The 27,344-nt window shown below is 58.7% G+C and overlaps 2 protein-coding genes across 9 annotated transcripts in view; one reads left to right on the top strand and one right to left on the bottom strand.

Annotated features, from left to right (window-relative positions):
- On the bottom strand, positions 1 to 22,299 carry STAU1 (staufen double-stranded RNA binding protein 1). Of its 6 annotated transcripts, none has more exons than XM_066586864.1 (16): positions 22,134 to 22,299; positions 20,629 to 20,856; positions 14,790 to 14,914; positions 14,388 to 14,456; positions 13,655 to 13,811; positions 9,073 to 9,214; positions 8,837 to 9,002; positions 7,288 to 7,383; positions 4,325 to 4,537; positions 2,634 to 2,777; positions 2,417 to 2,560; positions 2,247 to 2,322; positions 1,521 to 1,843; positions 1,212 to 1,334; positions 901 to 986; positions 1 to 678 (listed from the first exon to the last, which is right to left on the bottom strand). In XM_066586864.1, the coding sequence occupies exons 2-16, from the start codon at positions 20,825 to 20,827 to the stop codon at positions 591 to 593; spliced, it is 2,151 nt and encodes a 716-aa protein (XP_066442961.1). In that variant the 5' UTR covers positions 20,828 to 20,856; positions 22,134 to 22,299; the 3' UTR covers positions 1 to 590. The 6 variants fall into 6 exon arrangements, with proteins under 6 accessions (XP_066442961.1, XP_066442964.1, XP_066442963.1 ...); XM_066586867.1 differs by having other exon boundaries at positions 13,673 to 13,811; XM_066586866.1 differs by having other exon boundaries at positions 14,388 to 14,461; positions 14,795 to 14,914.
- Positions 22,300 to 22,458: 159 nt separating this feature from the next.
- The window catches only part of SLC9A8 (solute carrier family 9 member A8), a 56,735-nt gene continuing 51,849 nt past the window's right edge, over positions 22,459 to 27,344 (top strand). For 2 of the 3 annotated variants that reach the window (XM_066586794.1, XM_066586796.1), the window contains exons 1-2: positions 22,597 to 22,735; positions 23,370 to 23,545. In XM_066586794.1, coding sequence (XP_066442891.1) covers positions 22,629 to 22,735; positions 23,370 to 23,545 — 283 coding nt within the window. In that variant the 5' untranslated portion in view covers positions 22,597 to 22,628. The other variant, XM_066586795.1, reaches the window with a different exon arrangement.

The following is a 27,344-nucleotide window of genomic DNA, read 5'->3' as shown; positions in this document are numbered from 1 at the left end:
TGAGTTTTTAGTATTTTTTAATTTCTTGTGACAAACACTAGTAACTTACATTCCATGGGGAGAAAACTTCCAGCGTAAACAATGACCTCAAGCGATACCGGACGCGTCGAGCTTTAAATAGACAATAATGTACTGCACGTGCGGCAATGGCGGCACGCACGTCACACATCTAGCAACATTGCTGACAGAGGCGTCTTTCAGCCCCACATGGAGAGGTCGTGGTGAACAGCACACGGAAGGTTAATGAATCCAGTAGGGGTCATATCCTGAACCGCGGCCATATAAACACTGCCCAGGGCGCAAATCAAACTACAAGTCACATGACTATAGGGGACGTCGCTTCTACAATTCATCACATGTCTTCATCTCAGAGCTTAGCGGGAAGAAAAAAAAATTTATGTAACCACACAAGCCAGAAAAAAAATATCCTAAAACCACCGTCTCCGCGGCACGCCGACAGGCCAGGAAATGCGTCAAAGAAAAAAATAATTTAAAAATCTGATTTTGTACTTTGAAATTCTTGGGGGACAAACAAGTAATAAAAAACGGAAATGCGGCAGCGTTTATAAAAGAGCGGTCACAGGAGTGCCTCAGGCTGTGCTGTTCACCGCTTGTCCCAGCGTGCTTGAGGTTGACGCTTTTAGGAGGGGGTCACTTTCCATCTCGGGCTTCCCGCACCTATACAGGAAAAACAAACAATGAATGGTCAGAAAACACGAGAGCCCCGGGCCCCAGGAACCCCCACTAGTGCTACGGGAAAAGGGGGGGGGGCAAAGGTCTGAGGGCAACCCCACAAACAGAAGGGAAGACCCTCCAAAATAACTGTATAATGCTGCTGCCTAGTGGGAGATTACATGATCCTCTGCAGCCCCTCATATCACCACGGAGCCCCCCACTCACACTGACATTGGTCCGTTCACCAGCCGTGGCGCCTCGGAGCTCTGCTGGTCCATTTCAGACAACAACTTTAAGATGTTCAAAGCAGCCTGAAAAAGAGGAGAGGCAGTGGGTCAACTGGGGAGTCGCAGCCAAAATAGCAGGTTTCTCCCGTGTGAACGCAGCGTCGCATCCGGCCTCTATGCTGATGCTGCACAGGGGGGGCGGGCGGCACAGCACCACTGCAGGACCACCAGTGCTGGCAGATGGAGGAAGGACACGACTGGCGCAGCAAGAGAGGTAGGTACACCTTCAGATCAGAGCCAGTGACTTACCATGTCGTGGCAGGACTCCACGTCTTTGCCCACGCCGTGGCTGATCAGTGGCGGTTGGAAGGAGCAGTTTATTAGAGAGACAAACTCATTTTTATTATTTTTCGGGAAATCTTTATATTCAACCTGAAAATGAGAAAAAAGCAGATGAATAGCGGACAATCCTACAAGCCTCATCAGAACAGAAGCATTTCCATCCCGCCACTAGATTACCATGTGCCAGGTCCGACCCTTACCCTGGGGCAGCACTGGTGAACATGTGACTGCATGACCCAATGAGCGCTAGAAGCCCCTCCCTGACTAGGTGGTTACCTGGATCCCTTGCACACTGGACAGGTGCTGCAGCTGCTCGGAGGGCCGGGTCAGCGGGCTGTGCAGTCCGTGGGCAGACGTGCTGCTGTTAGTCTTCAGGATGGTGTCAGCGGTGGGGGAGGTGCCGGCGTACAGCAGCTCTCGCGCAATCATGGCGGTCACAGTGGCAATAGCTGGGTTAGGGGTCACCCTGGTAAACTCTTTGGTGTGCAGTCCTTGGTTGGCTCCCACAGCTTGCGCTACTTCAGGTACCATGGGCAGGATCCCGGCGGGCAGCTGCTGATGGCTGTGATACGGCATCCGGAACTCGTCGTCCTTATTATCTGCAAGAGAACAGCCGCTGGTCAGCAGAGGGGGGGGTGGGGGGGGGGGGGGGCGTGATGACTATCGCACGTGCGCAAGGAAACCGAGCGATAGAAATGTCAGTGGTCGACGCGATGGCGCCAGGGATTAAGCCACCCCCATCGTGTGGCGCAGGTAGTGTTGGGCGCTTTGGGGAATCATCTGTAACTCCACTTATAGACATCAGATTGTCAGCTCTTGGGCTCATGGGTGGCAGAACGAAGGATCCCCAAGTCAAAGTCAGAGGGGACCACACTGAAATAAACATTGTGGGACGACCGTCTAGGTCTGACGTTACAAGTGTTGTAGGGATACTGATTAAGGACACCTGAGAGCCCGCTGAGGATTGTGGGAGTTGTAGTTCTCCACCTGCTAGTCACTTACTGTTAGCGGCGTCCTCGCCAGAGCCAGGCTCATAGAACGTCACCTTCCTCCCGTCTCCCGTCTTCTTAACTGGCGTCTGAAAGGCAGATGGAAGCAGCGCTGAGTGCGAGGACGCAGGTATGGCAGCTGCTAGTCATGTAGACCTGGATGCACAGGAGGGGGGCACTTACTTTCTCCTCAGTTTTCAGAGCCGGTTTGGGAGGAGCAGGTGGGATTTTGAAACCAAGAAGTTCCAACATATTTTCAGCAGCGTTTCGTTTGGCCACTTTCTTATTGGCCCCCAAGCCCTCAGCGGTCAGGTTCCCGACTTTCACCTGCAAGGAGCAGAAAGAAGATGTGAGACAAAAGTCCGAGGGAAGCGGGAAGAGGCGATATCAGACAGCCCACCTGCATGACAAACTCCCGGCGCCGGGGCAGGCCCCGCTCTGTCACCAGGCTGTACTCTGGCTCCTTGTCCTTCTTGGCTTGTTGTATCTGTGCCAGTCTGCTGATGGGATTCATGCCCTGGCCGTACTCGGGGCTGGTGGGCAGCTGCAAGGGTGACACACAGGAGATGAATGGCTGCAGAGCCCCCTCGCATCCACTTCTAGACACTTTTTACAAAGGCGACCCCCATTCTACGGATGCCACATATTGTGAGGGGGATGCCACATAAGGCCCACCTTTACAACAGCAGTCTGTACAGCCACCCCCGTTCTATGGATGCCATGTGTAGTGAGGGGGACGCGGCACAAGGCCCACCTTTACAACAGCAGTCTGTACAGCCCCCCCCGATCTACGGACGCCATGTGTAGTGAGGGGGATGCCACACAAGGCCCACCTTTACAACGGCAGTCTGTACAGCCCCCCCCGATCTACGGACGCCATGTGTAGTGAGGGGGACGCGGCACAAGGCACACCTTTACAACTCCAGTCTGTCCGGTGACCCTCGATCTACAGACGCGGCACAAGGCCCACCTTTATATTGGCAGTCTGTCCGGTGACCCCCAGTTCTACGGACGCCACACAAGGCCCACCTTTATATTGGCAGTCTGTCCGGTGACCCCCAGTTCTACGGACGCCACACAAGGCCCACCTTTATATTGGCAGTCTGTCCGGTGACCCCCAGTTCTACTGACGCCACACAAGGCCCACCTTTATATTGGCAGTCTGTCCGGTGACCCCCAGTTCTACGGACGCCACACAAGGCCCACCTTTATATTGGCAGTCTGTCCGGTGACCCCCAGTTCTACGGACGCCACACAAGGCCCACCTTTATATTGGCAGTCTGTCCGGTGACCCCCAGTTCTACGGACGCCACACAAGGCCCACCTTTATATTGGCAGTCTGTCCGGTGACCCCCAGTTCTACGGACGCCACACAAGGCCCACCTTTATATTGGCAGTCTGTCCGGTGACCCCCAGTTCTACTGACGCCACACAAGGCCCACCTTTATATTGGCAGTCTGTCCGGTGACCCCCAGTTCTACGGACGCCACACAAGGCCCACCTTTATATTGGCAGTCTGTCCGGTGACCCCCAGTTCTACGGACGCCACACAAGGCCCACCTTTATATTGGCAGTCTGTCGGGTGACCCCCAGTTCTACTGACGCCACACAAGGCCCACCTTTATATTGGCAGTCTGTCCGGTGACCCCCAGTTCTACGGACGCCACACAAGGCCCACCTTTATATTGGCAGTCTGTCCGGTGACCCCCAGTTCTACTGACGCCACACAAGGCCCACCTTTATATTGGCAGTCTGTCCGGTGACCCCCAGTTCTACTGACGCCACACAAGGCCCACCTTTATATTGGCAGTCTGTCCGGTGACCCCCAGTTCTACGGACGCCACACAAGGCCCACCTTTATATTGGCAGTCTGTCCGGTGACCCCCAGTTCTACGGACGCCACACAAGGCCCACCTTTATATTGGCAGTCTGTCCGGTGACCCCCAGTTCTACGGACGCCACACAAGGCCCACCTTTATATTGGCAGTCTGTCGGGTGACCCCCAGTTCTACTGACGCCACACAAGGCCCACCTTTATATTGGCAGTCTGTCCGGTGACCCCCAGTTCTACGGACGCCACACAAGGCCCACCTTTACAATGGACTTTGTTTTCTTTTTGATGCGAGGTTTCATCTTCTCTACGGTCGGCAGAAGCGGCAGCTTCTTCAGCTCCTCCAGGACGGCGATGGCGGCGTTCTTCTTGGACACTTTCTTGCTCTTCCCTTCTCCTTCTCCCACAAACTCTCCAACCAGCACTTTAGTGATGAAACTCTTCATGTGCGGAGGACCTGACTCCTTGGTTACCTGCAGAAGCGTCACAACAGTGCCATCATCGACTAATACAAGTGAGGCGGAGACCGCGGCCACACGACTAGAGGACGCTGGGAAATATCGACCATAAGCCAGGTGTCACCTCTCGGGGTTCTCCTGCCCCCCACTTCTTAGGGTGATTACACTCCACTGCTGTCAGTACCGGCTCTACTGTAAGGATGGGCGGCATCTCAATGGGGAGGGGGCAGCCGTGCTGGGGGAGAAGATGGCTAGAAGGCTGGAGGAGTGTTTAACCCAGGGACTGGGGTAAGGGCAACCCGAGAGATAGAGGGGAAGACAGTGTAGACAGTTTTGGGACTAGGTAATGGATATTGGGGGCGGGCTGATGGGAGGGGCTAGTAGTTAGAACTGACCAAACAGCAAAGCTGACTATAATTAGCATAATGAACACAAATAACAACAACTGTATAAATGGTATGGCAACGAATGCAAGAAATCTGATCAGTATGGCCGCCCGCACACGAACCGGTCAGATTCGGCTGCAGGCTCCCACATGCGGAATCCGACCCTGTGCCCGACCGCATTCTGTGCGTTCCTGTCCTTTTTTCATTTCTTCTGTACTACAGATGGTCCGTACAGCTCGCCTCTGGACATGGTTGATCAGGGAGATGCGGTGGATATAGTATATCTTGGCTTTGGTAAAGCATCTGACAAAGTATCTCATACCATACTTATTGATGAAATGACCAAATCTGGGATTGACAAGGCAACTGTTAGGTGGATTCACAACTGGCTGAGTGATCGTACTCAAAGAGTGGTCATAAATGGCTGCACATCCAAGTGGAAGAATGTATCAAGTGGGGACCACAAGGCTCTGTCCTGGGCCCAGTGTTGGTCAACATTGTTATAAATGATCTGCAGGAGGGAATTGTGGGAAACTGATCAAATGTGCCAACGGCACAAAGCTAGGAGGGATAGCTAACACTGGGGAAGAGAGGGAGGATTCACAAAGATCTAGAAAAGCTTGCACAGTGGTCGGCGACTAACAGAATGGTGTTTAACAAGGAGAAATGCAAAGTCCTACATCTGGGCGAGAAAAACGAAGAAAGCGCATACAGAATGGGAGGAATTGGGCTAAGCAGCAGCACATGTGAAAAAGACTTGGGTATACTAATAGATCATAGACTGAACATGAGTCAACAATGTGATGCAGCAGCCAAAAAGGCAAACACAATTCTGGGATGTATTAAGAGAAGCATAGAGTCTAGATCATGTGAGGTCATTATCCCCTCTACTCTTCCTTAGTCAGACCTCATCTGGAATACTGGGTCCAGTTCTGGGCACCCCACTTTATACAAGACATCGACAAACTGGAGCAAGTTCAGAGAAGCGTTACCAAGATGGTGAGCGGTCTGCAAACCATGTCCTATGAGGAACGGGTAAAGGATCTGGGAATGTTTAGCAGAAGAGAAGGCTGAGAGGAGACTTAATAGCTGCCTACAAATATCTGAAGGGCTGTCACAGTGCAGAGGGATCAGCCCTATTCTCATCTGCACAAGGAAAGACTAGAAGCAATGGGATGAAACTGAAAGGGAGGAGACACAGATTATATATTAGACAGTGAGGGGGATCAATGAGTGGAACAGGTTACCACAGGAGGTGGGGAGTTCTCCTTCAATGAAAGTGTTCAAACAAAGGCTGGACAGACTGGGATGATTTAGTGAATCCTGCACTGAGCAGGGGGTTGGCCCCGATGACCCCGGAGGTCCCTTCCAACTCTACCAATATATGATTCACTATATAAGGCACTTGTCAGGCCTCACATGGAATACTGCATACAGTTCTGGTCACCGGGGCTCAGGAAAGATGTTGTAATGCTTGAGGGGTACAAAGAAGGACAACTAAACTAATAAACAGAATGAGAAGACTGGAATACCCAGAGAGGCACCAAAACTGGGATTTGCTCTAGGAAAAAGACGGCTAAGGGGCGACCAAATAATGTATAAGTACATGAGGGGACGATACAAGGATCTCTCCAGGATCTGTTTATACCCAGGACTGCGACGGTAACGAGAGGGCATCCGCTACGTCCAGAAGAAAGCAGGTTTCATCACCAACATAGAAGGGGGTTCTTTACTGTAAGAGCAGTGAGACTGTGGAACTCTCTGCCTGAGGACGTGGTGATGGCAGGATCCATAGAGGAGTGTAAGAGGGACTGGATGTCTTCCTATGATATTACAGGATATAGACATTAGGTGACCAGCGGGGATGGTGATCCGGGTCTTACAGGGAGGAACTATCAAAGGTTGAATATATCAAGAAAGAGAAGTGGCAGCAAGTTTGGTGCAAAATATTAAAAGTCCTTTTTATTCTTCCACATTTAAAATCTGCGACGTTTGGACTGTATTAGTCTTTGTCAACAAACATACTTGCTGCCACTTCTCTTTCTTGATATATTGGACTGTGTATATGGAAGTTCTGGCCCGGACTTCCTAGTGGCATTGCAAGAGAATATAGGGGCCTCAGCTAAGGAATCTTGCTTGGTTTAAAGAGTGTGCTGCTGACAATGCATGGGAACTATCAAACGTTGATCCAGGGACTATTCCAACTGCCATTATGGAGTAAGGAAGGGACTTTCTTCCCCAAGGGGGCTAATTGGCCTTCTGCCTCATTGCGTTCCCCCCCCCCCCTTCTTCTGGATCAACAAGGCGGGGGTGGAAACAGGCTGAACTAGATGGACATGGTCCTCATTCAGCCTAACATACTAGGTTACAGCTCCTCACCTCAAAGTTTACAGGAAGGTTCCTCTTAAGTGCAATCTCAAACACCTGGCTGATCTCGGACTTATTCAGGTTTTCTTCGTCCGATTTTCCATTAACCTAATAAAAAAAAAAAAAAAGAAAAATGAGAAATCTGAACAAATGACCGCCAGATAAAAACTAGTCATTGTTATCCCCGCTGCGAGGGGGCGCCGGCCCCTACACACAGCGCCATGCCCCCGGCGAGAGGGGGCGCCGGCCCTACACACAGCGCCATGCCCCTGGCGAGAGGGGGCGCCGGCCCTACACACAGCGCCATGCCCCCGGCGAGAGGGGGCGCCGGCCCTACACACAGCGCCATGCCCCCGGCGAGAGCGGGAGCCGGCCCTACACACAGCGCCATGCCCCCGGCGAGAGGGGGCGCCGGCCCTACACACAGCGCCATGCCCCCGGCGAGAGGGGGCGCCGGCCCTACACAGCGCCATGCCCCCGGCGAGAGGGGGCGCCGGCCCTACACACAGCGCCATGCCCCCGGCGAGAGGGGGAGCCGGCCCTACACACAGCGCCATGCCCCCGGCGAGAGGGGGAACCGGCCCTACACACAGCGCCATGCCCCCGGCGAGAGGGGGCACCGCCCCTACACACAGCGCCATGCCCCCGGCGAGAGGGGGCACCGGCCCCTACACACAGCGCCATGCCCCCGGCGAGAGGGGGCGCCGGCCCTACACACAGCGCCATGCCCCCGGCGAGAGGGGGCACCGGCCCCTACACACAGAGCCATGCCCCCGGCGAGAGGGGGCGCCGGCCCTACACACAGCGCCATGCCCCCGGCGAGAGGGGGCGCCGGCCCTACACACAGCGCCATGCCCCCGGCGAGAGGGGGCGCCGGCCCTACACACCGCGCCATGCCCCCGGCGAGAGGGGGCGCCGGCCCTACACACAGCGCCATGCCCCCGGCGAGAGGGGGAGCCGGCCCTACACACAGCGCCATGCCCCCGGCGAGAGGGGGCGCCGGCCCTACACACAGCGCCATGCCCCCGGCGAGAGGGGGCGCCGGCCCTACACACAGCGCCATGCCCCCGGCGAGAGGGGGCACCGGCCCTACACACAGCTCCATGCCCCCGGCGAGAGGGGGAGCCGGCCCTACACACAGCGCCATGCCCCCGGCGAGAGGGGGAGCCGGCCCTACACACAGCGCCATGCCCCCGGCGAGAGGGGGCACCGGCCCCTACACACAGCGCCATGCCCCCGGCGAGAGGGGGAACCGGCCCTACACACAGCGCCATGCCCCCGGCGAGAGGGGGCACCGGCCCCTACACACAGCGCCATGCCCCCGGCGAGAGGGGGCACCGGCCCCTACACACAGAGCCATGCCCCCGGCGAGAGGGGGCGCCGGCCCTACACACAGCGCCATGCCCCCGGCGAGAGGGGGCGCCGGCCCTACACACCGCGCCATGCCCCCCGGCGAGAGGGGGCGTCGGCCCTACACACAGCGCCATGCCCCCCGGCGAGAGGGGGCGTCGGCCCTACACACAGCGCCATGCCCCCAGCGAGAGGGGGCGCCGGCCGATACCTGGGGTTTGCTAGGGAGGGGCTCATGTTGAAGGTTCTTCAGGGCTTTCGCGGCTGCGTCATGTTTGGCCGCCTGCCGTGTCCGGCCTTTACCGTGAAACTGTTGTCCTCCTATAGACAGCTCCACCTGGTAGAGGATGGGCGTCACCGGGAATGGGTAGAAGTACCTGCAGGAGATAATGCCATCAGTAACCGGACAGACGCCTGCTGCTCCAGGCTGCACCACTGTGTACGTACCGTGGGGGATAGCCACCCCCTCTGGGCATGCTGTAGTTGTAGGAGGAGCGGATGCCAGTGTACGGGTCCAGGGGTTTGTAGATCGGTTTCCGGCCCAGCTTCATACATAGTGCATTCAGTTCCACGGTGGGAGTTATACTGTCTGTGAGACATTGTAGCATTAATAACATCTGCAAAAGTCCCTAGAACCCCCCAGGAGCAGAGCCAGAGCGCCCGTCATCCCCACACCGACTTTAGGCTCTACATACCAGGTAAACGCCAACTTCTATAGGGCAGAGTGTAACCACCACAAGGGGGCAGCAGACAGACCATTACAGAAGGGGCAGGAGGGAGTTTGAAGGGGCAGCGAGTAGCCACCGCAGGGGGCAGTAGAGTGTCTGAGGGGCAGCAGAGGGACCGTTACAAGGAAGTCTCCCCTCTGAGGGGCCGATTATAATTTGGTTTCAGATGTACCAAAAACTGCAAGTCACAAGAACAGCCGCTAAATATTGACTCTGAAGGGGTTCTGTCATTAGAAGAAAGAAAAAAAAGCAATACTTCCCTGTCAGTCTACTTACAGCATCTTAAAGGGGTTGTCTCACGCCGAAACGGGGTTTTTTTTTCCATAGGCCCCCCCGTTCGGCGCAGGACAAACCCAAGGGATGTGTTAAAAAAAAAAAAATACATATTACTTACCCGAATCCCCGCTCTGCGACGTCTTCCTTCTTCTTCCTTCACCAAGATGGCCGCCGGGATCTTCACCCACGATGCACCGCGGGTCTTTTCCCATGGTGCACTGTGGGCTCTGTGTGGTCCATTGCCGATTCCAGCCTCCTGATTGGCTGGAATCGGCACACGTGACGGGGCGGAGCTACGAGGACCAGCTCTCCAGCACGAGTGGCCCCATTCAGCAGGAAGAAGACTGCACAGCGCAAGCGCGTCTAAAAACGCCAGAAGACAGCGAATTTAGACGGAACCATGGAGACGGGGACGCCAGCAACGGAGGGGGTAAGTGAATAACTTCTGTATGGCTCATAATTAATGCACGATGTACATTACAAAGTGCAGTAATATGGCCATACAGAAGTGTATAACCCCACTTGCTGCCTCGGGACAACCCCTTTAACCTCCCCGATCTTCTCCTGGCTCCTCTAGTCCCCCAGGTCACCTTTCCTGTAGCCGTCCGGATCCTCTTCTTCCTGTGACGTTATGTACACTCATAGAATTACAGAATGGTGGAGTTGGAAAGGACCTCCGGGGTCAGAGTCCTTCAGGGTCATTGGGTCCAACCCCCTGCTCAGTGCAGGATCACTAAATCATCCCAGATAGATGTCTGTCCGGCCTCTGAACACTTCCATTGTAGGAGAACTCCCCACCTCCTGTGGTAACCTGTTCCACTCATTGATCCCCCTCACTGTCTAATATATAATCTGTGTCTCCTCCCTTTCAGTTTCATCCCATTGCTTCTAGTCTTTCCTTGTACAGATGAGAATAGGGCTGATCCCTCTGCACTGTGACAGCCCTTCAGATATTTGTAGACAGCTATTAAGTCTCCTCTTAGCCTTCTCTTCTGCTAAACATTCCCAGATCCTTTACCCGTTCCTCATGGGACATGATTTGCAGACCGCTCACCGTCTTGGTAACTCTTCTCTGAACTTGCTCCAGTTTGTCGATGTCTTGTATAAAGTGGGGTGCCCAGAACTGGACCCAGTATTCCAGATGAGGTCTGACTAAGGAAGAGTAGAGGGGATAATGACCTCACATGATCTAGACTCTATGCTTCTCTTAATACATCCCAGGATTGTGTTTGCCTTTTTGGCTGCTGCATCACATTGTTGACTCATGTTCAGTCTATGATCTATTAGTATACCCAAGTCTTTTTCACATGTGCTGCTGCTTAGCCGAATTCCTCCCATTCTGTATGTGCTTTCCTCATTTTTCTTGCCCAGATGTAGGACTTTGCATTTCCCCTTGTTAAATACCATTCTGTTAGTCGCCGACCACTATGCAAGCTTTTCTAGATCTTTCTGAATCCTCTCCCTCTCTTCCCTAGTGTTAGCTATCCCTCCTAGCTTTGTGTCGTCAGCAAATTTGCTCAGTTTCCCATCAATTCGCTCATTTATAACAATGTTGACCCACACTGGGCCCAGGACAGAGCCTTGTGGTCCCCACTTGATACATTCTTCCACGTGGATGTGCAGCCATTTATGACCCCTCTTTGAGTACAATCACTCAGCCAGTTGTGAATCCACCTCACAGTTGCTTTGTCAATCCCAGATTTGGTCATTTCATCAATAAGTATGGTATGAGATACTTTGTCAAATGCTTTACTAAAAGCCAAGATATACTATATCCACCGCATTTCTCTGATCAGCCCAGTCAGTGATTCTGTCATAGAAGGAAATTAGAGTCGCCTGGCATGACTTGTTTGTTACAAATCCATGCTGGCTCTGGTTAGTTACTCCATTCTCATCCAGGTACTTGCATACATGCTGTGTAATATGTTCAGCGATCTTCCCCGGTATAGAAGTCAGGCTCACAGGCCTGTAGTTTCCTGGATCCACCTTCGTCCCTTTTTTGAAGATAGGGACAACATTTGCCCTTTTCCAATCTTCTGGGACTTCTCCTGTCCTCCGGAAATTATGGCGAGTGGTTCAGCAATTACCTCCGCTGCTTCCTTTAGGATCCTAGGATGTAATTCATCTGGACCTTGAGACTTGGATTCATATAAGTTAGCTAAGTGTTCCCTCACCATCTCTCAGCTTATAGATAGCCTGCATTCTTTAACTCCCCAATAGCACAGGGAGATCAGCTGATGTTCCATCTACTTTCTGAGAGAAAACAGATACAAAACAGGAATTTAAAAGTTCGGCCTTCTCACCATCATTCTTAACCAATTCACCATTTTCATGCTGTTAGCTTCCTGCAGGTCGGTGTACCCGGTCACTGGTGGTGTAGCGTTCACTGCCTAGCAGGGTATGCAGACTTCTGTGCAGGGCTATTGCCGGGACTGTGCATGAGTGCTGTCTCACCGTGAGTGTTCATATACTACTGCAGCCCGGCATAGGCTTCGGCATTCCCTGCTAGGCAGTAAATGCTACGTCACTAGTGACTGGATACACTGATCTGCAGGAAGCAGAATGCCAGCAATGTACATAACGTCACTGGAAAAGGGTACCTGGCTGGGGGACTGCAGGAGACAGAAGACGACTGGCGGAAAGAAGATGCAGCAAGAAGACTCCCTGGGAAGGAAAAGTACAATTTCTTTTTTTCAAATAACAGAACCCCTTTAAAGAAGCGTGTTTTCAACCAGTCGGACCACTTGTAGGAGGGTTGCACCTCTCGGGTCTTGTTTTTTCTCATTCCTTCCCCCCCGCGCAATGGGCCGGAGCGCCGCCCCCCCTCCCCGCGTAATGGGCCGGAGCGCCGCCCCCCCCCCCGTGTAATGGGCAGGATGCAGCAGGGCCGGAGCGCCGCCCCCCCCCCCTCCCCGCGTAATGGGCCGGAGCGCCGACCCCCCCGTGTAATGGGCAGCGCAGCTCATTGAAATCAATGTGACGGCAGCCTGCAGTTATGAGCACTGGCCACTAGACAGACTTCAGTTCCGACCCTGGGGTATCCCAGCGCTGCCTGGAAAATCTCTTTAAATCGTGCAGCATAAATGACAGGATACATTTTTTCTGCGGTTCACTACAATTCCGACAATACCAAAATTATAGATTTTCTTTTGCTTTTTCCATTTTTGCACAATAAACCCCTTTCTTGTGTATTCTTTTGCTGCATTCCAAGTCCCAGAGCTTTATTTTCCCACGGCCTTGTTCTTTGTGTTAGGGTTTGCTGTGCAGGATAAAAAGGGTGTCCAGTTTATGATACGGGCCGGCACGGATGCAGCCAAACAAGGGGAGAGGATGCAAAGGTTGCACTGCATTATCCTGATACGGCAGACCCGGGTGCCATTGTCTGATGCCCAGATGCAGGTACATGGCAGAGGGCTGATGATGTCACAGGAGTACCCCCCCATCCGTGAACACTTACATGCTACCAGCATGTAAGGGGTTAACAAGCAGGGATCCCCACTGTTGCAGAGGTAGGTCAGCTGTCAGCCAAAGGCTCGGCTTTAGAGCCCGCATCATCCATTGGATGTAAGGTTATGTCCATTTGTGTGCACCCCATCCCAGCCAGGACGCAAGTTTAAATCCTGGGGTGGAAAAGGGGTTAAAGGGATTTTCCAGGACATTTTTAATTGCTATTGAGGACTGACAGGTCCTCAATAGATGATCAGTGGGGACCCACTACTCGGATCCCAGCGGCCACCCGAGATGCACCTGCAATACCAAACCCCGATCGGTAGGCGCCTGTCAATCATGTCCTAATGACCCAGAATATCCCTTTAAGTGTTCTCTTGAGTCCGAGCAGCTTCTCAGCCTCTGAAGGTGACATTCAGTGACAGCATGCAGAGATCTTGGAAATGGTCAGGAACTAATGCTCTGACACTGGTGACATGCTGCCAAGGACGGAAGCCTTGTGCTTGTCTGGAGAGCTGACAATCTGTAGCGCCGGGTCAGTACATGTTTACAGGCCCCGGAAGGTTGTAAACTTGTACCTGGATTTTTCCCCTCACCACGAGAAGGCCGGGCCGTCGGTTTGGGGTATTTCGTCCCCTCCAAGGCTTTGGCGGCTGCGGCGTGCTGGGCTTTTTTAATACTTGTCCCTTCGGCCTCCCAGTGCTGGTCCCCAAGAGTAAGCTGCACGGTGAACATCTGCAGAAAGAGACGAGCAAAGGTCACCACAACAGGGTACAGAAGAGGCGACGAAAAGAAGCGATGCAGCAGCTCAGGTGATGGCAGCAACCCATGCACAACAGCATCACACCCACTGGACGCAGGATGACAACTCTACATCCGCCTGTCACTAACAGACTCCGGAGGGGGGTCTCCATCACATACATGACCAGAGTACGTGCCCCCCATCACCCCCCATCGCCGCTCTTCCACGGTCCTCTACGGATGGGACACGGGGGCTCCAATATCCGGGGCTCCCTGTATTCATGTCCTTTATGGACATTCTGCTGAAAGCCCCTCCCCCAAACTGCAGCCACAAAGCGAGGTGCTGTCACTGCAGAAGTAGGACGCAAGTCAAGAAGAGCCCGTTCCTGCTCCAGTTTGGGCCGGAGGATTCTTACCCCCATGGGGTTTCTAAGGTCTTTCCAGCCACTGATCGTAAGGGGGCACATACTTTTGGCCATGTATGTCCTGGTCATCATTCTTGTAAAGAGGGGAGGGGAGTCCCAGCCCGAGAGAGCGGCGAGCGGAGGGGCGCAGGAGCCGGATACCCACTTGTTTTGGGCGATCTTCTCCCACTCTCTCAAGAAGACTGTAATCCTGCCAGCGTCCTAGGGGGATGACCTGGGGTGGGAGACAACGCACAGATCAATACACCGGCCGCCTCGCAGCCCCCCACCACCGTAGGAAGGGGGCTCCTCTACATACAGCGATAACCATTTACAGGAGGCATGAGGGGACACAGGAAGAGGACCCCAGCCCCCGCTGCTGTCTCTTCAGAATCCAATCTCAGGGACCCCCACCGTGCAGAGGATGATTCAGCGCTGCGTTCCCCGGCCACCATATGCATACGCCCTTAAGGCTCCTCCCCCTTCTGGATATGGATATTACCGAGTCCTGGCTCCTGCGCTGTGGGTGGAGCCGCAGTGAGACCCCCAGTTCGCACGAGGCGCTCACCTTAGAATGGGCCGGCCCCTGCTCACTAAGCAGCTTGTACTGCGGCTGCACCTTGTTGTACCGTGCCAGCTCGTTGACCAGACACATCGGCGTTTTCTCTTTGGGGTTTGCCATGTTAGAAGACACTGGAAGACACAAACCAAAGGAGGGTAAGGTGCAAACCCGGGAGAAAGGGGGGAGGGGCGAAGGCGAAAGAGGGGAGGGGGAGGGGCGAAAGAGGGGAGGGGCGAAGGCAAAGAGGGAAGGGGCGAAGGCGAAAGAGGGGGGGGGGAGGGGCGAAGGCAAAGAGGGGAAGGGGCGAAGGCGAAAGAGGGGAGGGGCGAAGGCAAAGAGGGGAGGGGCGAAGGCGAAAGAGGGGAGGGGCGGGGCGAAGGCGAAAGAGGGGAGGGGGAGGGGCGAAGGCGAAAGAGGGGAGGGGGAGGGGCGAAGGCGAAAGAGGGGGGGGGGAGGGGCGAAGGCGAAAGAGGGGGGGGGGAGGGGCGAAGGCGAAAGAGGGGAGGGGGAGGGGCGAAGGCGAAAGAGGGGAGGGGGAGGGGCGAAGGCGAAAGAGGGGAGGGGGGGCGAAGGCGAAAGAGGGGAGGGGGAGGGGCGAAGGCGAAAGAGGGGAGGGGCGGGGCGAAGGCGAAAGAGGGGAGGGGGAGGGGCGAAGGCGAAAGAGGGGGGGGGGAGGGGCGAAGGCGAAAGAGGGGGGGGGGAGGGGCGAAGGCGAAAGAGGGGAGGGGGGGCGAAGGCGAAAGAGGGGAGGGGGGGGGGGGCGAAGGCGAAAGAGGGGAGGGGGGGGGGCGAAGGCGAAAGAGGGGAGGGGGGGAGGGAAGGCGCGAAAGAGGGGAGGGGGGGGAGGGAAGGCGCGAAAGCGGGGAGGGGGGGGGAGGGAAGGCGCGAAAGCGGGGGGGAAGGCGCGAAAGCGGGGGGGAAGGCGCGAAAGCGGGGGGGAAGGCGCGAAAGCGGGGGGGAAGGCGCGAAAGCGGGGGGGAAGGCGCGAAAGCGGGGGGGAAGGCGCGAAAGCGGGGGGGAAGGCGCGAAAGCGGGGGGGAAGGCGCGAAAGCGGGGGGGAAGGCGCGAAAGCGGGGGGGGAAGGCGCGAAAGCGGGGGGGGAGGCGCGAAAGCGGGGGGGGGAGGCGCGAAAGCGGGGGGGAGGCGCGAAAGCGGGGGGGGAGGCGCGAAAGCGGGGGGGGGAGGCGCGAAAGCGGGGGGGGAAGGCGCGAAAGCGGGGGGGAAGGCGCGAAAGCGGGGGGGGAAGGCGCGAAAGCGGGGGGGAAGGCGCGAAAGCGGGGGGGAAGGCGCGAAAGCGGGGGGGAAGGCGCGAAAGCGGGGGGGAAGGCGCGAAAGCGGGGGGGAAGGCGCGAAAGCGGGGGGGAAGGCGCGAAAGCGGGGGGGAAGGCGCGAAAGCGGGGGGGAAGGCGCGAAAGCGGGGGGGAAGGCGCGAAAGCGGGGGGGAAGGCGCGAAAGCGGGGGGGAAGGCGCGAAAGCGGGGGGGAAGGCGCGAAAGCGGGGGGGGAAGGCGCGAAAGCGGGGGGGGAAGGCGCGAAAGCGGGGGGGGAAGGCGCGAAAGCGGGGGGGGAAGGCGCGAAAGCGGGGGGGGAAGGCGCGAAAGCGGGGGGGGAAGGCGCGAAAGCGGGGGGGGAAGGCGCGAAAGCGGGGGGGAAGGCGCGAAAGCGGGGGGGAAGGCGCGAAAGCGGGGGGGAAGGCGCGAAAGCGGGGGGGAAGGCGCGAAAGCGGGGGGGAAGGCGCGAAAGCGGGGGGGAAGGCGCGAAAGCGGGGGGGAAGGCGCGAAAGCGGGGGGGAAGGCGCGAAAGCGGGGGGGAAGGCGCGAAAGCGGGGGGGAAGGCGCGAAAGCGGGGGGGAAGGCGCGAAAGCGGGGGGGAAGGCGCGAAAGCGGGGGGGAAGGCGCGAAAGCGGGGGGGAAGGCGCGAAAGCGGGGGGGAAGGCGCGAAAGCGGGGGGGAAGGCGCGAAAGCGGGGGGGAAGGCGCGAAAGCGGGGGGGAAGGCGCGAAAGCGGGGGGGAAGGCGCGAAAGCGGGGGGGAAGGCGCGAAAGCGGGGGGGAAGGCGCGAAAGCGGGGGGGAAGGCGCGAAAGCGGGGGGGAAGGCGCGAAAGCGGGGGGGAAGGCGCGAAAGCGGGGGGGAAGGCGCGAAAGCGGGGGGGAAGGCGCGAAAGCGGGGGGGAAGGCGCGAAAGCGGGGGGGAAGGCGCGAAAGCGGGGGGGAAGGCGCGAAAGCGGGGGGGAAGGCGCGAAAGCGGGGGGGAAGGCGCGAAAGCGGGGGGGAAGGCGCGAAAGCGGGGGGGAAGGCGCGAAAGCGGGGGGGAAGGCGCGAAAGCGGGGGGGAAGGCGCGAAAGCGGGGGGGAAGGCGCGAAAGCGGGGGGGAAGGCGCGAAAGCGGGGGGGAAGGCGCGAAAGCGGGGGGGAAGGCGCGAAAGCGGGGGGGAAGGCGCGAAAGCGGGGGGGAAGGCGCGAAAGCGGGGGGGAAGGCGCGAAAGCGGGGGGGAAGGCGCGAAAGCGGGGGGGAAGGCGCGAAAGCGGGGGGGAAGGCGCGAAAGCGGGGGGGAAGGCGCGAAAGCGGGGGGGAAGGCGCGAAAGCGGGGGGGAAGGCGCGAAAGCGGGGGGGGAAGGCGCGAAAGCGGGGGGGAAGGCGCGAAAGCGGGGGGGGAAGGCGCGAAAGCGGGGGGGGGAAGGCGCGAAAGCGGGGGGGGAAGGCGCGAAAGCGGGGGGGGGAAGGCGCGAAAGCGGGGGGGGGAAGGCGCGAAAGCGGGGGGGGGGAAGGCGCGAAAGCGGGGGGGGGGGAAGGCGCGAAAGCGGGGGGGGGGGAAGGCGCGAAAGCGGGGGGGGGGAAGGCGCGAAAGCGGGGGGGGGGGGAAGGCGCGAAAGCGGGGGAAGGCGCGAAGCGGGGGAAGGCGCGAAAGCGGGGGGAAGGCGCGAAAGCGGGGGGAAGGCGCGAAAGCGGGGGAGGCGAAGCGGGGGGAAGGCGCGAAAGCGGGGGGAAGGCGCGAAAGCGGGGGGAAGGCGCGAAAGCGGGGGGAAGGCGCGAAAGCGGGGGGAAGGCGCGAAAGCGGGGGGAAGGCGCGAAGAAGCGGGGGGGGAAGGCGCGAAAGCGGGGGAAGGCGCGAAAGCGGGGGGAAGGCGCGGCGGGAAGGCGAGGGGGGAAGGCGCGAAGCGGGGGAAGGCGCGAAAGCGGGGGGAAGGCGCGAAAGCGGGGGGAAGGCGCGAAAGCGGGGGGAAGGCGCGAAAGCGGGGGGAAGGCGCGAAAGCGGGGGGAAGGCGCGAAAGCGGGGGGAAGGCGCGAAAGCGGGGGGAAGGCGCGAAAGCGGGGGGAAGGCGCGAAAGCGGGGGGAAGGCGCGAAAGCGGGGGGAAGGCGCGAAAGCGGGGGGAAGGCGCGAAAGCGGGGGGAAGGCGCGAAAGCGGGGGGAAGGCGCGAAAGCGGGGGGAAGGCGCGAAAGCGGGGGGAAGGCGCGAAAGCGGGGGGAAGGCGCGAAAGCGGGGGGAAGGCGCGAAAGCGGGGGGAAGGCGCGAAAGCGGGGGGAAGGCGCGAAAGCGGGGGGAAGGCGCGAAAGCGGGGGGAAGGCGCGAAAGCGGGGGGAAGGCGCGAAAGCGGGGGGAAGGCGCGAAAGCGGGGGGAAGGCGCGAAAGCGGGGGGAAGGCGCGAAAGCGGGGGGAAGGCGCGAAAGCGGGGGGAAGGCGCGAAAGCGGGGGGAAGGCGCGAAAGCGGGGGGAAGGCGCGAAAGCGGGGGGAAGGCGCGAAAGCGGGGGGAAGGCGCGAAAGCGGGGGGAAGGCGCGAAAGCGGGGGGAAGGCGCGAAAGCGGGGGGAAGGCGCGAAAGCGGGGGGAAGGCGCGAAAGCGGGGGGAAGGCGCGAAAGCGGGGGGAAGGCGCGAAAGCGGGGGGAAGGCGCGAAAGCGGGGGGAAGGCGCGAAAGCGGGGGGAAGGCGCGAAAGCGGGGGGAAGGCGCGAAAGCGGGGGGAAGGCGCGAAAGCGGGGGGAAGGCGCGAAAGCGGGGGGAAGGCGCGAAAGCGGGGGGAAGGCGCGAAAGCGGGGGGAAGGCGCGAAAGCGGGGGGAAGGCGCGAAAGCGGGGGGAAGGCGCGAAAGCGGGGGGAAGGCGCGAAAGCGGGGGGAAGGCGCGAAAGCGGGGGGAAGGCGCGAAAGCGGGGGGAAGGCGCGAAAGCGGGGGGAAGGCGCGAAAGCGGGGGGAAGGCGCGAAAGCGGGGGGAAGGCGCGAAAGCGGGGGGAAGGCGCGAAAGCGGGGGGAAGGCGCGAAAGCGGGGGGAAGGCGCGAAAGCGGGGGGAAGGCGCGAAAGCGGGGGGAAGGCGCGAAAGCGGGGGGAAGGCGCGAAAGCGGGGGGAAGGCGCGAAAGCGGGGGGAAGGCGCGAAAGCGGGGGGAAGGCGCGAAAGCGGGGGGAAGGCGCGAAAGCGGGGGGAAGGCGCGAAAGCGGGGGGAAGGCGCGAAAGCGGGGGGAAGGCGCGAAAGCGGGGGGAAGGCGCGAAAGCGGGGGGAAGGCGCGAAAGCGGGGGGAAGGCGCGAAAGCGGGGGGAAGGCGCGAAAGCGGGGGGAAGGCGCGAAAGCGGGGGGAAGGCGCGAAAGCGGGGGGAAGGCGCGAAAGCGGGGGGAAGGCGCGAAAGCGGGGGGAAGGCGCGAAAGCGGGGGGAAGGCGCGAAAGCGGGGGGAAGGCGCGAAAGCGGGGGGAAGGCGCGAAAGCGGGGGGAAGGCGCGAAAGCGGGGGGAAGGCGCGAAAGCGGGGGGAAGGCGCGAAAGCGGGGGGAAGGCGCGAAAGCGGGGGGAAGGCGCGAAAGCGGGGGGAAGGCGCGAAAGCGGGGGGAAGGCGCGAAAGCGGGGGGAAGGCGCGAAAGCGGGGGGAAGGCGCGAAAGCGGGGGGAAGGCGCGAAAGCGGGGGGAAGGCGCGAAAGCGGGGGGAAGGCGCGAAAGCGGGGGGAAGGCGCGAAAGCGGGGGGAAGGCGCGAAAGCGGGGGGAAGGCGCGAAAGCGGGGGGAAGGCGCGAAAGCGGGGGGAAGGCGCGAAAGCGGGGGGAAGGCGCGAAAGCGGGGGGAAGGCGCGAAAGCGGGGGGAAGGCGCGAAAGCGGGGGGAAGGCGCGAAAGCGGGGGGAAGGCGCGAAAGCGGGGGGAAGGCGCGAAAGCGGGGGGAAGGCGCGAAAGCGGGGGGAAGGCGCGAAAGCGGGGGGAAGGCGCGAAAGCGGGGGGAAGGCGCGAAAGCGGGGGGAAGGCGCGAAAGCGGGGGGAAGGCGCGAAAGCGGGGGGAAGGCGCGAAAGCGGGGGGAAGGCGCGAAAGCGGGGGGAAGGCGCGAAAGCGGGGGGAAGGCGCGAAAGCGGGGGGAAGGCGCGAAAGCGGGGGGAAGGCGCGAAAGCGGGGGGAAGGCGCGAAAGCGGGGGGAAGGCGCGAAAGCGGGGGGAAGGCGCGAAAGCGGGGGGAAGGCGCGAAAGCGGGGGGAAGGCGCGAAAGAGGGGGGAAGGCGCGAAAGAGGGGGGAAGGCGCGAAAGAGGGGGGAAGGCGCGAAAGAGGGGGGAAGGCGCGAAAGAGGGGGGAAGGCGCGAAAGAGGGGGGAAGGCGCGAAAGAGGGGGGAAGGCGCGAAAGAGGGGGGAAGGCGCGAAAGCGGGGGGAAGGCGCGAAAGCGGGGGGAAGGCGCGAAAGCGGGGGGAAGGCGCGAAAGCGGGGGGAAGGCGCGAAAGCGGGGGGAAGGCGCGAAAGAGGGGGGAAGGCGCGAAAGCGGGGGGAAGGCGCGAAAGAGGGGGGAAGGCGAAGTGTGACGGTGAAAGAGGGGGGGGGGAAGGAGAAAGAGCCGCCAGTGCAAGTGGGGAGATGGTGGAGAGACCCCTGCAGTGGGGCTGTTACCTGCAGCGGCACTGCTGGATGTGGCGGAGGATGGTGGTAAAGCAGAGCTGTGGTGCGGTCTCCCTGCGTGTTCGGAGGGCAGGGGGCTGGCGGTGGGGGGGATGCTCAGGCTCTGGGGAATGGGTGAGTGCTGGTTCTTGTTCAGGACGAGGCTCCCTGAGTGGGCGGCAGGAGGATTCTGAGACATCTTGGCTTCCATCAGAGGCTCCGAGTGTCGCTGCAAGGTGACTGCAGAAAGGAAACAGTCAACATAGTCCTGACATCCTCTGTGCTGCTGGGATCCCGTACCCTCTACCGACTCCTCCGCTGACATCCTACGGAAGGGGGGACAGCACACCCCTTCGACGACCGGAGAGGGTACACCCCTTCGAAGGAGAAAGGGGGTGGGGGCCCACGCCGTCGCTAACGGAGGGGGGGGGGGGGGGAACGCCGTCGCTAACGGAGGGGGGGGGGGGCGGGACGCCGTCGCTAACGGAGGGGGGGGGGCAACGCCGTCGCTAACGGGGGGGGGGGGGGTGTGGTTGCACGCCATCGCCAACGGGGAGGGGGGGCACGCCGTCGCCAACGGGGGGGGGGGGGGGGGCGCGCCGTCGCCAACGGGGGGGGGGGGGCACGCCGTCGCCAACGGGGGGGGGGGGGCACGCCGTCGCCAACGGGGGGGGGGGGGGCACGCCGTCGCCAACGGGGGGGGGGGGAACACCCCGTCGCCAACGGAGGGGGGGGAACACCATCGCCAACGGAGGGGGGGGAACACCATCGCCAACGGAGGGGGGGGAACACCATCGCCAACGGAGGGGGGGGAACACCATCGCCAACGGAGGGGGGGGAACACCATCGCCAACGGAGGGGGGGGAACACCATCGCCAACGGAGGGGGGGGAACACCATCGCCAACGGAGGGGGGGGAACACCATCGCCAACGGAGGGGGGGGAACACCATCGCCAACGGAGGGGGGGGAACACCATCGCCAACGGAGGGGGGGGAACACCATCGCCAACGGAGGGGGGGGAACACCATCGCCAACGGAGGGGGGGGAACACCATCGCCAACGGAGGGGGGGGAACACCATCGCCAACGGAGGGGGGGGGAACACCATCGCCAACGGAGGGGGGGGAACACCATCGCCAACGGAGGGGGGGGAACACCATCGCCAACGGAGGGGGGGGAACACCATCGCCAACGGAGGGGGGGGAACACCATCGCCAACGGAGGGGGGGGAACACCATCGCCAACGGAGGGGGGGGAACACCATCGCCAACGGAGGGGGGGGAACACCATCGCCAACGGAGGGGGGGGAACACCATCGCCAACGGGGGGGGGGGGGTAGCCGCTTGGGGTCATTGTCGGGGTACACTATGGTTGTGGCCCCCTTCCTACTACTGGGGAGGATCCGCAGCCGCACACACCTGTCAGGCTCCAGGCGGCCTGTGTCTTGGGGCGCAGCCTCAGTGTTTCCTGCAAGGCGCTGCCGGCGGATGTGCGGGGTGTCCGGGCAGAGTGCTCACCTTCTCTCGCTGACCGTCCCGCGGTGTCCAGGCCTTGCGCTGGGGGGCGCTCTCTAGTCCATGCGGTGCGGGGGGAGGGGTGGGGAGGGTACCGGGAGAACCGGGAGGAGGCGCGGACACGGCAAACACTAAAGAGAAGAGAAGCCGGCGGGGCGGCCGGAAGTGACGTCACCGGCTCGCCGGAGGGGCGTGGCGTACGTCTCCCGAGCCCCTCCCATCAGGATACCACAGGTATCACACGTCACACCCAACTGCTGCTCATGCCGTCTCCATGGCAACCGGTGACGTTAATCCGCTTCCGGCACCACAGGTGAGCTCCGCCTGCCGACTCTATGGTAATATCAGCGGCAGGACCTGCAGCTTTCGTGACATGAGAGGGAAGGAGACGCTCTGTATCTTCTCTATGATTCCTTATTTTCTCATAAAGGTGTTCCAAGATGGCGGATGTGGAGTAAGTGTTCAGTGTGTTGTGGGTGGCGGAGGCCTGCTTGATGGATGCTGCCCGCCTTCAGTGGGATTGTGCAGGAAGGCACATCAGTAGATGTCTGCCAGCACATCTGTGAAGCTCTGTGGGCAAGTCATGTTATACACGAGGTGTACAGGTAGCTTGTGTTACATGGGGGTGCGCCGGCCGGGGACGTGGCGCGCTCGTTGGAAGGGGGTGCGTCGGCCGGGGACGTGGCGCGCTCGTTGGTAGGGGGTGCGCCGGCCGGGGACGTGGCGCGCTCGTTGGAAGGGGGTGCGCCGGCCGGGGGCGCTTGTTGGTAGGGGGTGCGCCGGCCGGGGGCGCTTGTTGGTAGGGGGTGCGCCGGCCGGGGGCGCTTGTTGGTAGGGGGTGCGCCGGCCGGGGGCGCTTGTTGGTAGGGGGTGCGCCGGCCGGGGGCGCTCGTTGGTAGGGGGTGCGCCGGCCGGGGGCGCTCGTTGGTAGGGGGTGCGCCGGCCGGGCGCGCTCGTTGGTAGGGGGTGCGCCGGCCGGGGGCGCGGCGCGCTCGTTGGTAGGGGGTGCGCCGGCCGGGGGCGCGGCGCGCTCGTTGGTAGGGGGTGCGCCGGCCGGGGGCACTTGTTGGTAGGGGGTGCGCAGGCCGGGGACGCGGCGCGCTCCTTGGTAGGGGGTGCTCAAGGGGCGGGTGTTGGTGGGTGTTGACCAGTCGCGTGGTGCAGGCGATGGGCGAAGGCGTGGCACTGTGCCATGGGAGGTGTGTGTATTCAGGTTTATAACGCCACCTTGTTTTGCAGCGTGAGGAATGACAGTCATGGAGGGGTTAATGGCACGCTCAGTACCATATTGGCGATTACGAAGCTGGTGCTGCCCACCCCCGCCAAGCCCATCATCCCAGTCCAGACAGGAGTGCAGGCGCAGCAGGAGGAGCAGTCCAGCGGCATGTCCATCTTCTTCAGCCTCCTGGTCCTGGGTGAGTGGCGGCCGGACGAGTTTTGCTGTACGTTATTTATTGTGGCGCACCAATAATGACAGCACTGAGAAACATGGCCAACCAGACACCGCTACGGAGGAGAGCGGGCGCCGACAGCGCAATCGGAAGCAGAGAAGCTGGTGGCGGCCGCTACAGGCCCCGAAGAAGACACTACTTTAGTAGATATTAGGTCAGAGATGTATGGGGGGGGACAGGTTGTATATAGATTACATGTGGGGGGTATTAGGATGTTAGGTCAGAGGTGTATGGGGGGGATAGGTTGTATATAGATTACATGTGGGGGGTATTAGGATGTTAGGTCAGAGGTGTATGGAGGGGACAGGTTGGATATAGATTACATGTGGGGGGTATTAGGATGTTGTGTCAGAGGTGTATGAAGGGGACAGGTTGGATATAGATTACATGTGGGGGGTATTAGGATGTTAGGTCAGAGGTGTATGGAGGGGACAGGTTGGATATAGATTACATGTGGGGGGTATTAGGATGTTAGGTCAGAGGTGTATGGAGGGGACAGGTTGGATATAGATTACATGTGGGGGGTATTAGGATGTTAGGTCAGAGGTGTATGGAGGGGACAGGTTGTATATAGATTACATGTGGGGGGTATTAGGATGTTAGGTCAGAGGTGTATGGGGGGGATAGGTTGTATATAGATTACATGTGGGGGGTATTAGGATGTTAGGTCAGAGGTGTATGGAGGGGACAGGTTGGATATAGATTACATGTGGGGGGTATTAGGATGTTGTGTCAGAGGTGTATGAAGGGGACAGGTTGGATATAGATTACATGTGGGGGGTATTAGGATGTTAGGTCAGAGGTGTATGGAGGGGACAGGTTGGATATAGATTACATGTGGGGGGTATTAGGATGTTAGGTCAGAGGTGTATGGAGGGGACAGGTTGGATATAGATTACATGTGGGGGGTATTAGGATGTTAGGTCAGAGGTGTATGGAGGGGACAGGTTGGATATACATTACATGTGGGGGGTATTAGGATGTTAGGTCAGAGGTGTATGGAGGGGACAGGTTGGATATAGATTACATGTGGGGGGTATTAGGATGTTAGGTCAGAGGTGTATGGGGGGGACAGGTTGTATATAGATTACATGTGGGGGGTATTAGGATGTTAGGTCAGAGGTGTATGGGGGGACAGGTTGTATATAGATTACATGTGGGGGGTATTGGGATGTTAGGTCAGAGGTGTATGGAGGGGACAGGTTGGATATAGATTACAGTTGGGGGTATTAGGATGTTAGGTCAGAGGTGTATGGGGGGGACAGGTTGTATATAGATTACATGTGGGGGGTATTAGGATGTTAGGTCAGAGGTGTATGGGGGGACAGGTTGTATATAGATTACATGTGGGGGGTATTGGGATGTTAGGTCAGAGGTTTATTGGGGGGGACAGGTTGTATATAGATTACATGTGGGGGGGTATTAGGATGTTAGGTCAGAGGTGTATGGGGGGACAGGTTGTATATAGATTACATGTGGGGGGGTATTGGGATGTTAGGACAGAGGTGGGGGGGACAGGTTGTATATAGATTACATGTGGGGGGGTATTGGAATGTTAGGTCAGAGGTGTGGGGAGGGGGCAGGTTGTACATAGATTACATGTGGGGGGTATTGGGATGTTAGGACAGAGGTGGGGGGGACAGGTTGTATATAGATTACATGTGGGGGGTATTGGGATGTTAGGTCAGAGGTGTATGGAGGGGACAGGTTGGATATAGATTACATGTGGGGGGTATTACGATGTTAGGGCAGAGGTGTATGGAGGGGACACGTTGTATATAGATTACATGTGGGGGGTATTAGGATGTTAGGTCAGAAGTGTATGGAGGGGACACGTTGTATATAGATTACATGTGGGGGGTATTAGGATGTTAGGTCAGGTGTATGGAGGGGACAGGTTGTATATAGATTACATGTGGGGGGTATTAGGATGTTAGGTCAGAGGTGTATGGGGGGGGGACAGGTTGTATATAGATTACATGTGGGGGGTATTAGGATGTTCGGTCAGAGGTGTATGGGGGGACAGGTTATATATAGATTTCATGTGGGGGGTATTAGGATGTTAGGTCAGAGGTGTATGGGGGGGACAGGTTGTATATAGATTACATGTGGGGGGGTATTGGGATGTTAGGTCAGAGGTGTATGGGGGGACAGGTTGTATATAGATTACATGTGGGGGGTATTGGGATGTTAGGACAGAGGTGGGGGGGACAGGTTGTATATAGATTACATGTGGGGGGTATTGGGATGTTAGGACAGAGGTGGGGGGGACAGGTTGTATATAGATTACATGTGGGGGGTATTGGGATGTTAGGACAGAGGTGGGGGGGACAGGTTGTATATAGATTACATGTGGGGGTATTAGGATATTAGGTCAGAGGTGTATGGGGGGACAGGTTGTATGTAGATTACATGTGGGGGGTATTAGGATGTTAGGTCAGAGGTGTATGGAGGGGACAGGTTGTATATAGATTACATGTGGAGGGTATTAGGATGTTAGGTCAGAGGTGTATGGGGGGGACAGGTTGTATATAGATTACATGTGGGGGGTATTAGGCTGTTAGGTCAGAGGTGTATGGGGGGGACAGGTTGTATATAGATTACATGTGGGGGGTATTAGGATGTTGGGTCAGAGGTGTATGGGGGGGACAGGTTGTATATACATTACATGTGGGGGGGTATTGGGATGTTAGGACAGAGGTGGGGGGGACAGGTTGTATATAGATTACATGTGGGGGGGTATTGGAATGTTAGGTCAGAGGTGTATGGAGGGGACAGGTTGTATATAGATTACATGTGGGGGGGTATTGGAATGTTAGGTCAGAGGTGTATGGAGGGGACAGGTTGGATATAGATTACATGTGGGGGGTATTGGGATGTTAGGTCAGAGGTGTATGGAGGGGACAGGTTGGATATAGATTACATGTGGGGGTATTAGGATATTAGGTCAGAGGTGTATGGGGGGACAGGTTGTATGTAGATTACATGTGGGGGGTATTAGGATGTTAGGTCAGAGCTGTATGGGTGGACAGGTTGTATATAGATTACATGTGGGGGGTATTAGAATGTTAGGTCAGAGGTGTATGGGGGGACAGGTTGTGTTAGGTCAGAGGTGTATGGGGGGGGGGGGACAGGTTGTATATAGATTACATGTGGGGGGGTATTGGGATGTTAGGACAGAGGTGGGGGGGACAGGTTGTATATAGATTACATGTGGGGGGGTATTGGAATGTTAGGTCAGAGGTGTATGGAGGGGACAGGTTGGATATAGATTACATGTGGGGGGTATTGGCATGTTAGGTCAGAGGTGTATGGAGGGGACAGGTTGGATATAGATTACATGTGGGGGGTATTAGGATGTTAGGTCAGAGGTGTATGGGGGGACAGGTTGTATATAGATTACATGTGGGGGGTATTAGGATGTTAGGTCAGAGGTGTATGGGGGGGACACGTTGTATATAGATTACATGTGGAGGGTATTAGGATGTTAGGTCAGAGGTGTATGGGGGGGACAGGTTGTATATAGATTACATGTGGGGGGTATTAGGCTGTTAGGTCAGAGGTGTATGGGGGGGACAGGTTGTATATAGATTACATGTGGGGGGTATTAGGATGTTGGGTCAGAGGTGTATGGGGGGGACAGGTTGTATATAGATTACATGTGGGGGGTATTAGGATGTTGGGTCAGAGGTGTATGGGGGGGACAGGTTGTATATACATTACATGTGGGGGGGTATTGGGATGTTAGGACAGAGGTGGGGGG

This window comes from Eleutherodactylus coqui, chromosome 13 (genome assembly GCF_035609145.1).
Source record: "Eleutherodactylus coqui strain aEleCoq1 chromosome 13, aEleCoq1.hap1, whole genome shotgun sequence".
In the NCBI taxonomy this organism is placed as follows: Eukaryota; Metazoa; Chordata; class Amphibia; order Anura; family Eleutherodactylidae; genus Eleutherodactylus; species Eleutherodactylus coqui.
Note: the sequence above shows the minus strand (reverse complement) of the source record. Positions and strands in the feature narration are given on the sequence as shown.

What these genes read in the sequence shown, in the direction of transcription:
- STAU1 (XM_066586864.1), bottom strand. Translation starts at nt 20,827, where the DNA reads ATGGAAGCCAAGATGTCTCAGAATCCTCCTGCCGCCCACTCAGGGAGC. An exon ending in AAACAAAGTCCATTGTAAAG is followed by an intron (nt 2,778 to 4,324) that starts GTGGGCCTTGTG and finishes TCACCCTTGCAG; the next exon opens with CTGCCCACCAGCCCCGAGTA. An exon ending in CCAGTGTGCAAGGGATCCAG is followed by an intron (nt 1,335 to 1,520) that starts GTAACCACCTAG and finishes TCTCATTTTCAG; the next exon opens with GTTGAATATAAAGATTTCCC.